Consider the following 15670-nt stretch of genomic DNA (forward strand, 5'->3'; position numbering starts at 1 on the left):
GTTTAAGACTTAAGAAAAAAAAAAAAGAGTTGAAAGGTTAACAGGAGAAAAATACAAAAATAAGAAAAAAATAATAATAGTGGAAAAGGATAGACCGAGTATAAACGTTTCAGAACAACGAAAATTAAAGCAAATTGCGAGAGAAATCGCAAGCAATCCTGGGTGCTTGTACTGCTGTTGCGAAAAAAAAGTTGCAACAACCTTCCGGATACAGGGAAAAATTTCGGTTTTTCAGTGGAACGAGGTAATTTTAATTTATATAAATGGAGTCCTCCTGTTACGTTTTTAACCATTCTGTCTCGTATTTTGTTTTACTAAAAGCTGAACGCGAAAATTTGGAAAAAAAAAAAATAGAGGAAAAAAAAAGATATAAGCAGAAACCAAAAAAATATATATTTTATAACGAATAAATTTTTAACAAGTTTATTAAGAATAAAAAAAGAAATATAACACAAACACAAAATATAAAAATATATACAAATATTTTGATATACAAAAGCAATATTTGAAATGCAATATTTAAATATTGAAAAAAACACAATTACGCAAAAATGTTCATCATTTAAAACGAATAATGAATGTAGCGTACACTCTTCGATTAGTTGTTATCGTTACAAAGATAATTATTATAAATTATTATTTTGATGGAATAAGATTGAACAGATAATGAACGATAAGATTCAATGATAAAGTTATAATTTTACCGGATCTTAGAATTGAGAACATGATAAACAGATAACAATCAAAAAAAGGGATAATCATCAATATTAAATGTGACTCGTATAATTAAAATGTGCTACATTTATGATGTTTCTTTTGATAATTTAATTAAAGAAATTTTTTGAGAAAAGATTATAGACATAAAACTTTTTTCGTGAATTATTTTTAATTAATCTTCATATATATACATAGTATGTCCGGTTGAAATGTATATACGTAATTATTTCAATTATTTAATTATATAAATAAAAATAAATATATCCGTAAGAAAATATTAATATTATACGATGAAATTCTATGCTATTAATCAATAAAATGATATCAAAAAGATTTTAAAACACCTATTTTTAAAATATTATATTTAATATTAAATTTAAATTTGAATGAATATATTCTATTTATTAAATGCATAATAAATATTGTTTCGAAATAAATATTGTAAATGAACATAATTTATCCAAAAATATTTAATCAAAATAAGAAATATATATTTTGACTTTATTAATTAAAAAGATAAAATATTTTGATACAAATTATATATTTATTGATATTATTTATGAAATTTCCTATAATGAAAATTATTTAATTATAAATAATTATTTCCTATATCTATATTTTATATGCTTATCTATATTATGCAACTTTGTGGATCAATATAGTTTAACGTGTTAATCCTAGAATACTATAGTAGAATATTCCATTTCCATTTTATTTTTAAAAGATTTTCTTTATCTTATTATTTTACTATTTTGTCATTTATTACTTCCTGAATATCTTGAAAGAATGAATCAAATTGATTTGTTTAATTATTATTTTTTTAATCATCTAAATTGTAATATTGTAAGTTTAATAAATCTCTGTTATGTATGAATAAAAAAAAATAAATATTTAAACAAATTTTGGATTTATAATATATCTTATTTTGCATTATTTTTATTGATATATTATATAATTATAAATAGTAATATAATAATAATAGTAATAAAAATAGCAATATACAAATATTGCTCACACACAAACACACACACACAATTTAATAATATCATGTTATTTTTATTAGTATATTTATAAATACTAATTAATAATAATAGCAATAAAAATATTCATAAAAATAGCAACATATACATATATATTATTACTAATTTATTTTTAATATATGTATACTAATATAACTATTTGATAATATGCATTTATTATCATTATTATTAATAATATGTACTATATATAGAATGTTATTATATTTAATTATAGATTATATTTAATTAGAAGATTGATTTCAAATATCAAAATAAATAAAAAAATTGAAGCTTATTTATTAAATTATAAATTAAAATTTGTATTAGTTAAAGCAAAATGAAAATAAAGCAGATGAAGACGTTTTATTAAAGACGTCTTATTATTTTTATTGATTTATATATTTTTATTAAATAATTTAGAATAATTTTTATATTTATAAAATAATTTATTTAAAATAATTTTGGATAAAGAAACTCAAAATTTAATTTGTAATAAATGAATTTATAATAAATGAAGGAAATTATCATTTTACAAGTATTTTTAATTTATATATTTGTATTTTAACATCATTATACATATTCATATTAGCATGTTCATTTTAAAATATCAATAAATTTATAATATATAAAAGATGTAAAGGAAAAAATATTATAATTAATATAATAAAAATAAAAATTGAAAAAATATATTTAAAAAGATACTTAAAAGAAGATAATGAACTTCGAAACCTTGTGATATCCTAATTTGATAAAAATTGTCTTCTATTGAAAAAATTGGAGAGATCTTTTTTCATTATTAAAAAAATAATCACAATTTTTATTTTTTTATTCCATTCTAATCCATATTTCACAAAACAACTTATACAACCATATTACAACCATATTTTTATAAACGAATATAAAATTGCAACTCATTCAAAAAATATAATATTTGCACATATAATAATTGCACAATGTTTTTTTCGTACATTTATAATTTCAAATAATGCTGTTTCCTTAAAATAAATTATAATTTTTAATTGAAGTCGTTCTTATACCCATGTCAAAGATAATTGACGAAATAACAAAAATAAAAAGAAAAACGCAAGTCCACGATATTCGATTTAAGGTAAGTGGATAACGTTGTAAGGACTTTCTTTACTTATCCTTTTTTTTCAGATAAACTTATCTTGTTTTCTATGTCTTGATACGATCTTCACTTTCAACTTTTTCAATGTTCTTTTGTTTTTTATTTTTCTCTTTTTTTTTCAAAGTCAATTTATTAACAATAGGATTTAATTTTGCAATAGAATTTATTAATTATTGGGTGTGACTGTAAATGAAAAATGAAGATAATTCTAAAGATTTCCTTATTCACTAGATGGATATTCTATCAAATTTTATATTCATGACAAGAACTCGATGAATGGGGAATATTTCAACATGGAAAGTTTCCTTGTTACTTCGTTCAACATTTTTCGTATGTGAATATACAAGTCGTCCATGTTTCTATAGTTGTTATAAACTTGTAAACTTGCATTTTTTTATGTAAATCCGAATTTCTACGCTTGTTCAACATTGTTTTGTTTGAAATATTGAAATATTAGTAGATCTGTGTAGATATATTAAATTCCAATCTTTTTATTAAAAAATATATCGATTTGTAAATTACCTTGGTTATGATTTTCTTACTTACTTTTTTTTTTATTTTTAAAATATCTTATATATTCATAAACTTCGAAAGATATCTGAATGATATTTATGTCATATCTATCTTCTTTTTATTACACTTTTCATATTACAAAATATCGTATTACTTAATTTAAGAAATATTTAAAATTAAATTAAAATTCTTATCACAAATAATCTTTCTTTTTTAAGTATAATTTACATTATAAATTATCATATTATATTTAAATTTAAATCTTAATTAAAAATCTAATTAATTACCAAAAAATATCAAATTTAGAAACTCTATTAGGAATAGAATCATTTTATTTTTTTATATTATCTTTATACTATATTTATATACTTTTATGTTTATACATTTTTTAATACATTCTTTCTTTTTATTAATATATTTCTTATTTTAATCTAATTAAAAATCCATTATCATAATTTATTACAATCATTATTACAAAAAAATAGATAAAATTTTGTTACAATCCTCAAAAAAAATAAAAATAACTCATAACTATAATGCATATGTAAATATTTCTTATCCTTAAATTATCATTGGAATATATATAGTTAATATATTTATGAGATATCTTTGAAGAATTCATTCTAGACGAATGAACACAAAAATTAATATAAAAAAATATTCGACTTGAGATTTATTTATTAAGTTACAAGCAATTTAATTTTCATTAAACAAAGCAAAGAAATGAAGATAAAAATAAAATGCAAATATTTATTGAAATACTATAGTCTATTACTATTACTATGTCAAAAATAATACTTTTTCAATGGAATTTTGCTTATTTTGAAGATGAATGGCTACAATTTCTGATATATTATAAGAAAAATTAAAAATGTCTAAGTTCGTATTAAAGATCAATAAATTTTTAAAATTTGAAAATTTTCTTCAAGGATTTATTTTATAAATTTTGGCATCGATCAAAATAAAATCAACAAAAAAGATTGAAAAATAGAAGAATCAAGTTTTAATCTCGTTTTTGTTTTCAACTATTTTCAATGAATATAAATAAAAATTATAGAACTTTAAAATTTAACAATTTTTTAATAATTATAAAATACTATTATGGATAATGTTTATAATATCTAATTTACTATTCATTTCCAGAAATATTCATAGAAATGGAATCTCAGAGTACTTCAAGTGTGTCAAATGAGATAAACTACTGAACGAAATTTGATCCGCTCGATCCTTTACTTGACTCATTTTCTCTTTTTCTTTCGTAGAAGTCACCTGCCCAAATAAACGTCCAGATTCAATCCCAACTTTAGCGGACGCAAAAATATATACTACCGTATATTATGTACAGAACGTTAACATATTCATAGAAGAGTCATATTCCAGAAGTCAAAACAAACACAAAAGTTAGTATTCAAAAATTACGGTTGAGACTTATTTATTAAGATATAAGCAATTTAAGTTTGCGTTAGATGAAGCAAACCGATTAGAAAGAGTACATCAATAGTAACGAAGATAGAGTGAGATCTCATTCTCTTTCCATCTCGCTTTATCTTATCTCACAAATTTAAATTGCTTGTAATTTAATAAATAATTCTTATCCAATATTTTTGTACGCCTTGTGACTTTTGTTTTCGCATCTGGAATCGATCTTCCAAAAATGTCCTACGAATATATAAATATATACGACAAAAAAATGATAATCGGCAACAAAAAAATGTTCAATCACTCATAATTTCGATACTCATAATTTATAATTAAAAAACATTTTAGTCGAAAAGATAATTGTTATCCTATAAATTTTTTCATTTTATATTATAACAGTCCTAAAACTGCTAAAATACGATTCGTCCCGTTAAAAATATCATTGACGCAGTTAAGATTTCCGATGAGACGTGCATGCAATGTCTTGAATTTCATGACAGGATCCATCGGTCGGGAACAGGGCACAACGTGTTATTAGCGTCGCGATGATACACTTACGTAATGGAAAAAGCGTCGGAACGCGGACACCGTGGTTCCTTTTTATTATTCTCTGTACCCCGGCTAATGCATACACACAGGCATCGATCTCGCGCGCGCATCTTCGCCGGAAAAATGCAAATTTTTGCTCGACGAACGACCGCAAAAGGGGCTTCTTAAAAAGACCACATCATGGAGAGGATGGATGAATCAAAAAGAGAAAGCAAGGGAACTTGGTGTTCACAGACTAAAAATTATATTAATATTCTCTCTTAGCTTCGATGGTTCTTCTTCTATGAATCGAATGATTATTATTTGCGACAAAGGTACTATTTTATACTGAATATTGATGGAATATTTTTAAAAAATAGATTCTAAAGATGAAAATAAATGTTGAAGTCGGTATAGAAAAATGTCGATTGAAATTTATTTATTAATTTATAAGCAGTTGAAGTTTGCTCTAGAAGCGAAACGAAGATAAAGTGAGATCACTTTATCTCTGTCATATCGCTATCTCACACTATCGCTATTCCGTTTTATTTAATGCAAACTGATTTTAAATTGATTATAATTTAATCATCAAATAAATCATTAATTGGCATTTTGCATATTAACTTTTACCTTCATTTTGATCTTTAAAATTAATCCTTCAAAGATGTTTCACAAATATATTAATATCCTGTAATGCAAACAGTTGTGGTCAAACAAAATATCCATCAGAAATACTCAAGAGCTATATTTCTTGATTTCTAAATATTCTAGAAAAATTGAAATTATATATATAAAACTTAAGTTATTTTCAAAATATTTTCAAATATTTGAATTATTATATTAGTATTTTCAAATATTTTTGAAAAATAGAAATATTAATATTAATAATTATAAATTATAATATTATATTATAAATTATAAATGTTTTTATTTTCTACAATGAATGATAATTATAAATTTTTTTATATACTTTTTAAACTAAATTTTATAAAAAAAATATAATTATAAAAAAAAAAAATTATAAAGTGCAGTGAAAATCTAGAAAAAACTACATAGGTCTCACGACAAAATAGTCAGGAAATAAGATTTTTTAGAAAGTTAGTAAAAAGTTAAGTCTAAAGATTTAAGAAAATATTCCATCATAAGAGCGAAAAATATAATTTTTTTATTTTTTGTTTGTTATATTTTGAGTCTTTTGAATTATTGTTCTTTGAATTATTGAAAAATATATAATTACAAAGATAGTAAATTTGATTACAAAAATGATTACATATTTTGAACATTGTTAAAAATGTTGCATATGTTATATAAATTCTTCAAAAATTCATGAAATATAAAATTTGAAAATATACAGAATCACAACTTTAAAATTAATTAATATTCTATAATAATATAAAGAAAAATTTTCTTAAAAATATTTCCTATATTTATTATATTTATATCTTATAAATTTTTTAAAAATATTAAAAATTCATATATTCATCAAATTTTCGTTTTTCTTTTTTTTGTAACAATAAAAAAATTATCATAACTACAATTTAAAAATAAATATCCCATCAATAATAATTCAATTAAATAAAATTATATATAAATCATGTTAAAACTATTTTGAAATCAACAATGACTTATACATCTTTCAACTATGTTATAAATTCATAAATGTACTCATAAATTTTAACAAAATTCATTTCTAAAATGACCTGTATACTGCTTGGTTACATGACACGTGCCTCTCTTGATTCGTGGAGACAAGAAACGATGAAGAGAACGAGATTATTGTTATCATTAGATGTTGCAATATATGTTATGCTAATATAATTAAATAAAAACTTCGATAAAGTAATAGTCTAAAGATTTAAGAATAAAGTTGCAACTATGTTATTTGTGTTTTAAAAAATCGTTGCAACAATCCTACTTGCAACTACTAAGCAAAGTTGAAAAAATTATTTTAATTCTTTTTACAGACATTTTGACATTTCGACAATTATTTTTCTACAATATCAATATTAAATCAATATTAAATTTTATCAATATTAAAAATATATTATATAATTAAATAATTTAATACACAGATTATTTAGAATATTAAAGTACTAAATAAATTAACTTGATTATGCTTCACAGAATTTCGTAAATTATTTATATAATTGATTACATATGTTTTCATATTTTTTTAATTAATATAATAATAATATAAAAAATATATATATATAATATAATTTAAGTTAATATAAATTGTATTTTTGATAATTTTATAATTTAAAATTATAATTTAAAATTATACCATAAATTTATATATTAAAATTTATTATATATTAAAAATAAAATTTTTAATCTTTTTTTATTTTATTTTTTTTTATTCTGTGTGAAAATCAAAAGACTATTCGATTTATTTAAGAATTTTAATTTATTAATCATTTCTCATGTTACTAAAAATTTTTTCGAAATTCAAAATTCAATTTACTAATTTTCTAAAAATTTTTTAATTTTTTCATATTTTTAATTTTTCTAAGAAAAATAAATATCAAAAATGTAATTATTTTCAGATTTATAAAGGATTTCATGCAATAAAAAATATTTATCTTGAAAAATATTTATTCATAATTAATTAATTTAATAATCTTTTATAATTAATTAAATTTTTAGTTTTTGCATTTCTTAAATATATACAAATATAATTTTATAATTTTTTATAAAATTATTATTGTTTTACGCTAATAGAGATAATTATTTTATAATTTTTCATATTATTTTAATTTTAACTCGTAAAATTTAAGAATATATTATAAATTTTTTCTTTAAAAACGTATATAAAAGTATTTTTTACAAAATTAATATTAAATTTAATAAAATTTATATGTAAAAATATAATTGTTTTAATAATTCTTTACAATTGTTTTATAACTGTTTATAATTATTTTATCATATCACTTTAATTCTAATTTAAATAAAATATATTTAGAAATATAAATCATATAAATCATAAAATTAAAGAAAAATAGAACATGCTAGTATTCCTCAAGAACTTAGCTCTCAATTAATACTGTTGAATCGTAGATGACTCATAAGCTGGATGAACACTAGATTCAGCAAGTCCTTCAAAATAACGGGTTTTACCGGGTTTTTTGTTTTGCATTTACTAAAAACATGTAGCTATGCATTCAAACTATCTTCTACGCTTAAGAAAATTAATACTGACTATTATTAAGATAAAAACATAATTACATGTATCTATTAATTTTTATCATGACACTTTAATGGTAATCATTTACATACATATACAATGTATTTAGTTATACAGGAAATGTCCATAGTTTTAGTATCAAATTACTTTATTTTAATTGCTATTTTAGATTTATGTGATAAAAATTATTAATTTATCGCATAAAATATAAATTATATATATATTAAATTAAATATAAAATTAAATATAAAAATAACTAATCTAACTCAAATTTAATCAATCGAACTATATACATTATACTTGCAATTATCTCTGATTCAATGATATCAAGTAAATATTAAATTTTAATATACACAAGTTTTAATAAATATTATAAAAATAAAATATATGAAATGAAATATTAATTTTTATTTCATAATATATAATATATATATATATATAAAGGAATATTATATTTTTAATGGTAAAAATTCTTTCTGATTTTTATAATTTTTCTATTTTGTTTTTAAATTTTAATGGCATAATAAAAAAATAAAAATTAAAATCAAAACAAAAATAATAGTTTCAAATTTTATATAATTATAACATTACATAAAATGTTTTATTTTCTGAATAATTATAAAATATAAAATAATATAATATATACAATATATATTTTATAATAAATTTTTACATCGTAACTTAACAGCATAATACGAATAAAAATATATTTTGTCAAAATTGAAAATTCATAAATTAAAAAATTCATGAAAAATATTTATTTATAAATTTATTTATAAATTTGTTCATATAAAAATTATAAAAAAATTAACAAGATGATTAAAACATTTATTAATGAAACTAAATTTTGGCAAAAATAAAATAAGAATATTTCCAAATTATCTTTTAAATTTTATTAGAATTTTACTATTTATTCATAAAAAAATAAAATTTTAATGATTTAATTACTCTATACTTTACAATCGTTATATAGATTTTACAGCACAAATTGTTCATTAAATTATTCATTAATTATATTTAATTCAAATTCATAAAGTTGAATGAATTATCGTTAATTAATCATTAATAAATTAATAATTTATGATGATACATTCATAACCGGTTGTAGAACGTCTTTGAACAGTTAAAATCGGTTTCGTGTCAAGCTGAATTTTCTCTACGATAGAGTGAAATCAGCAATGACTGTACGAACAAGGCAGCGTTCGCCGAGTATGACTCACGATTTCAAAGCCTTTTTCAATAATAATATCAACCACTAAACTAAAGCAATTTAATGTGACCACGTGAAATAATCGTTTGAAGAAATTGATAAAAAAAATAATATAATAAAAAAGCAATATATTTTTTTATTTAAAAAAATAGAAAAAAAGCTATTTTTTTTATCGTATATTTAAAAAATACGATTAATGAATTAATATTAATTAATAATACAATCATCATTTATTTAATTAACTAATAAATAATTTTTAATATTTTTTTTATTTTTTGTTTTCATATTTTAAATAATTAATTAAAATTTTTTTTAATATTTGTTTTGTCAAATAAAAATATGTTGTTTTTTATATTTTTATTAATTAAAAATTATAAATTAAAATAACATGAATTTCATTATAATGATATAATCATTCATATGACCTCATTACTTCATTGTAATTTACAAATTTAAATATGTGAAAGTCACAAGGTTGCAATTCATTATATTTTTAAATTTTAATTCTCAGCATCAACAATTTGATCTTAAGTTGTAATAAAAATATAAATATAAAATGGAAATTCGTAATTCATAATAAATTTCGTAAATTTTCAATGGAATTCTTCTTATATATATAAAAAATAATTTGTAAAATTTAAATTGCATATTTGTAATATTTAAATGCAATATTATAACATTTCTATTTCATGCTTAGTTTAGCCTACTTTAATAACTTTCTATTGAGCATTGTGACTTTACAATCTATTTGACATTAAAGATATCTAAATAGTGTAAAAATTTCTAAAATCATAATAAAAAATAATAAAAAGAAGTAAAATAATCTTACAAATACAAAACTTAATATAAAACTTTTCTATTTTGTATATAAAATCGCAATAAAAATATTACAAAACCATTATTCGTTATATTATACCAACAATTGTACTGCTAGTAAGTAATTTAAGTAACTTCTTGCTGATTGAAAACCTTAATCTTGCTAATTTCCCACAAGAAAGAGAAAACAATTTTCTCATAAAACAATTTTATATAATATATTAATAAATTATATATAAGATATATAAATATATATATATATAATAATATAATATTATATAATATTATATAATAATATAATATATATATATATATAAATTATATATCAGAAAATTAAAAAATAAAATTGTATTACATTTCTCATTATTAAATTCATGTAAAAATCAAAATAACATGATTGGCCATATCTGAATTAGTCTAACCCTACGAAATAATGGAATACTTTTATACATGATTTAATTGTTAATTTGATGATGGAAACGCAAAAGCAGAAAAGTATCAAAAGCTTTACAAAATACATAGAATTTATCTTCATCAAATAAATAAAATTTTAATAAAATGATGTTTTTATCGTGATTCCTAGTAGTGGCGATTGTTCTTTACGGAGGGCGTAAGTCATGGACAAGAGTCATCGTGGAACTTCCGTTTAAAAAAAAAGCTATATGCAAAGCTGAACTGACAATAATCGACTATCCCTTGTTTCACGGTCCACAAATCTTCAAGATTGTAAAATTTACTTTTTTTATCCCATATAATCATATTTTTTTTTTAAGTTGGAAATAATGATTTCATGAGACAAATTATGTATACATTTTGAAATGTGAGAAAATAAATAATATAACGAACATTCATTAAACTCGATTTTTTTAATTTTAATTCAATGTAATCAATAATAAATATACTTTACAGAAAATATTACAGAATATTCTTTTTGCACGTGAATGATGGATACATAATAGCGACGGTTAGAAATTTTGCCGAATGCCGTTCGTCACTTGCCGACGGCTAGAAATGCTTTTAATCGTGGCTCTAACTTAAAATTCGACAACAATATCATTGCGTTCTTATCGAATATATTTTCACACGCGCACTAACACGTATACATGTACACAAACACGTTACTATAAAGACTCACAATAAAACACAATATGCACATAACAAACAATCTTGGTGGCTGTGAGATGTTGCCTACGAGCAACAACAGCAGCATGACATGCTTACTAGTGGCTTCCTTCGACCGACGATCGGTCAAAACAAATTCAAACCACGATGAAAAATTGGATAGTGTGAATGATTAGGAGAGCATAATCTCAACGAGGATGAACGAATCATCGTATAGAATAAAGGTACAGGAAAAGAGAAAGATACATAGTAAATGATAGAGAGAGATAGAGAAAGGAAGGAAGAGGAGCTGGAAGCATGAAGAGCTCTCATAGCAAGTACACTTACCTCTTGGTGGCGTCGAGCAATGCGCCCTGGAAGCACTTGGCACCGTGAACGAAGGACACGACGATGATGTCCGGTAGCGCGGACTCGACGGTCACGAGGATCTTGTCGCCCCTGGCGAGCGTGAGCGCGGACAGGGCCACCGTGTCCGCCGCCATCTTGGCTCGTTAGAATTATTGCTCCTCGCCGTGTCGAGACCCGTCGTCTCTCTCTCAGCGGATGACGTGAGGAGCGGCTGGGGCTGCCTCACTCTCCTCCGTATGTACGGAGGCCATGGGCTCTGCGAGGCATGCTTGGGGTGGGGGAGACAGAAGGGCAGTCTCGGCCTGCTTGCTTGCTCGCTTGCTCGCTTGTTCGCTCGCTTGCTTTCCTAGCAGTCACCACCGCCAACCGCACCGCATTTCACGTTTGTGCACAGCTGGGCACTTGTGCCTTACTGCGCATGCGTTTCGCGCTCCCACTCCATTCCTAAAGGTCCGTAACTTGATACTATTGGCCCTGAAATTTATATACAATTAAATATATTTTTTAAATTTATTTTTAATTAAAAAAAATTAATAAATATTCTTAATAATTTAAAAGAAAGATGAATTATAATATCATATTTAAATAAATATTAATTTTCAATATATTATTATTGTGTATTTTGTAGTTATTATTGAAAAAATGAAGTTTGAAGAGTATTGAAAATTTAAAAATATAATATTACTATATTATTATATATAAATTATTATATGTAAATTAATTATATAATAATTTTTTATTTTTCTTACTTTCATAATTTTTTAAAGAAATCATCCGAATAAATATTAATAAAATAAAATATATAAATTAATATTTTTATAATCATTGTATATACATTGACATAATATCTCAAAATATTAAAAAATGAATTCGAAAAAATAGATATAACTGATATATCGCCATACAGCACTGTATTATTTTACTTCAGGATAGTAAAAACTGTTCACAGTACCCTTCTCTTTTGATAAGCAAACCCCATAAATGATAGTATATATTACTAAAATCTTCTTTCTTGAAATTAAATCTATTGTTTTTCCATTGGAATGCATATTTTTTCTTATGATTTATTCATTCTATGAAATCTGAATTAGTTAATTTTGAATAAAATTTGTTTTTATACATTGAATACCCGGTCTAGATACATCACTATTATACATATACTTTTCGTAAGCATTCTTTCTCCATGATATAGAGGGGACAACTTGGAAGAATAAACTTACTCCCTATAAAATATTCCATGTTTGAGAACTAATTATGCATAATGATTAGAATAAATTTAATAAGACTAATTATTATTATTTTATTCTTATTCTTATTATTTCTGGCATAAAAATATATATAAATAGAAATAGTTATCATATAAATGATAAATAAAAAAATTTTTTAGAAATTTTAGGGGAATATTATATAATTATATTAAATTTTAATTGTTATTCTTTTTTAAACTAAATTTCTAATAAGTGGAATAAAACTATTAAACTTAATCTATGATCTACGTATAATCTTTTTTCCTCATAATTTTAAAAATCCATAATTTTTGATGAATAATTGTGATATTTCTATAACGATAAACATATTATGATAAATAAGGCAAAAAAATAAAAATAAAATATGAATTTTTTATTAATAATAAATTGTCACAAAGATAATTGTAATAACAATTATTTTATGGAAATGATTGTAATAATACTCACTAAATCTAACATTATTTTAATTGTAGAAAATAATATTTTATAGATTAGTTTATAGATTAATTTATAGTTTTAATAGATTATAGATTAATTAATAGTTTTAATAATATTAAAAAAACATTTATATTGAAATGTTATTTATGGATGAAAAAATTAGTGCAATACATAATAATTTTGTGTTGTATTATAAAAGATAATAAAAAGAGAATCAAATATAATTTGTATTTTGTAATTTAATAATAAAACATATAATAAATAATTATATATAAATAACTTTGAATTAATTAGAATATTAATCTATGAATTCTTTTATAAAATAAATTTTTTAAAATTTAATCAAGACAAAAAACATAAATATGGAAATATTAAATTGATGAATTCACTATTAAAATTATTATTTTTGAATTATTACGTTTATTAAATCCATTAATCGCAGAATTTATAAGGAAAATAAATAAAATAGATATTGGTAGAAATGAGTAACAACTTAAACGCGAGGATGAATATCCGAAATTATATCATGAATATTACGAAACAATAATTCATGACAATTTTAGCTACAATATAGAGACGGCTAACAAATGAGGTCGAGTTCTACTTTACAGCACGGAAGTATATAGCTTAATCGGCCTACTGCACTAAGTTTTCATGCGCTAACTATGTTGCAATGACCACAAAAACGACAAAAGACTGTCTTATAATACAATAAAAGAAGATAAATCAAGAAAGGGAAAAGAAAGAAAAGAAGAGAAAAAGAAACGACGAGCGCTAGTAGCTCGTCGATAAAGAAAATCACGCTATGAACATTATAGGAATTCGACAAGAGCGCCCGTGAACTTGATTTTGTTCGCTGACCTCTGTACTTATTAAGCGTTGTGTTTAAACTTTCTCTGATCAATCCGTCTCGTAACTTTAACAAATTGATCTAAAACCAATATATAAAATTAGAATAAAAAGAAATTAAAAACAAAGAGTATCATCAGAAATGAATATAATATAAAATCTTTAAAAACAAGATTAAAAGCTCTATAATATAGTTTAATGAATTTTATCTATAATTAATACTTTATTACTATATAATAAACAATACAAATCATGGCGTAATAGGTAGAAGTCTATTCGAGCGAATCACGTATATGTCTTCGATATTAGTTCTGTACTACTGTCAATATTATTGCGCAACTCAGAATATTGCGCGTTCCATATTGAACGTTTAGGGCGTTCTTCAAACTGATATGAAATTGGGAAGTGTTACCACCCTGATCCATTCTTAAGAGAACAAGGACTATTGTTCTTATTGAAGAAAGGAAGTTTGTAACATCGAAATGCGATTCCTTGATATTTGAGATAAATTTTTAAATATCATTGTATAATTATAAATTTGTGTTAATTGAATATTTGTAGTCTAGCGTTGTGTAGATGACATTACTTCAGGCAATGTATTCTAGAAACCTTTTTGATATTTAGAAAATTCAAAAATTTAATTATATATATAATTATATATACAATAATAATATGTATGAAAAATATTTGCATATTTTATTATTTTGATATTTATGAAAGTTAATAAATTTAATTATAAAAATTTAGAGTGTTATTAAAAACAACAATATTAAATGTAAATATTAATATAAATATAACATTACTATTGTATAAAAAATGCGAAGTATTGGTCAAATTATATTAATTAAATAGAATAATATAATTAAATAGAATTAAATAATTTAATTAAATAGAATTAATTAGATAATTAAAATTGATAGTTAAAATTTTTAATTATTATAAATGTGATAAATGTAAAAGCATGGGAATAATGTAAAAAAAATTAAAATTTTATTTAGTAATATATTCAAAAAAATTTTTACATTTATAATATACACATGAATTCATATGCAAATTTATAAAATTTATCTAAATATGAATTAACATTTTGGAAACATGTCTGTTTTAGAATATGTTATATATTAAAAAGAA

The 15670-nt window shown here is 21.8% G+C and overlaps 1 protein-coding gene across 1 annotated transcript in view; it reads right to left on the reverse strand.

Moving 5' to 3' along the window:
* LOC108000773 (uncharacterized) overlaps window positions 1-14120 on the reverse strand; it is a 69824-nt gene extending 55704 nt beyond the window's left edge. The window contains exon 1 of the mRNA XM_017061377.3: window positions 11985-14120. Within this exon, the coding sequence (XP_016916866.2) occupies window positions 11985-12139 (155 nt within the window). The 5' untranslated portion in view covers window positions 12140-14120. The remainder of the gene's footprint in view (window positions 1-11984) is intronic.
* Between the last annotated feature and the right edge of the window lie 1550 nt (window positions 14121-15670).

The sequence above is a fragment of the Apis cerana genome, linkage group LG15 (assembly GCF_029169275.1).
Source record: "Apis cerana isolate GH-2021 linkage group LG15, AcerK_1.0, whole genome shotgun sequence".
Lineage (NCBI taxonomy): Eukaryota > Metazoa > Arthropoda > Insecta > Hymenoptera > Apidae > Apis > Apis cerana.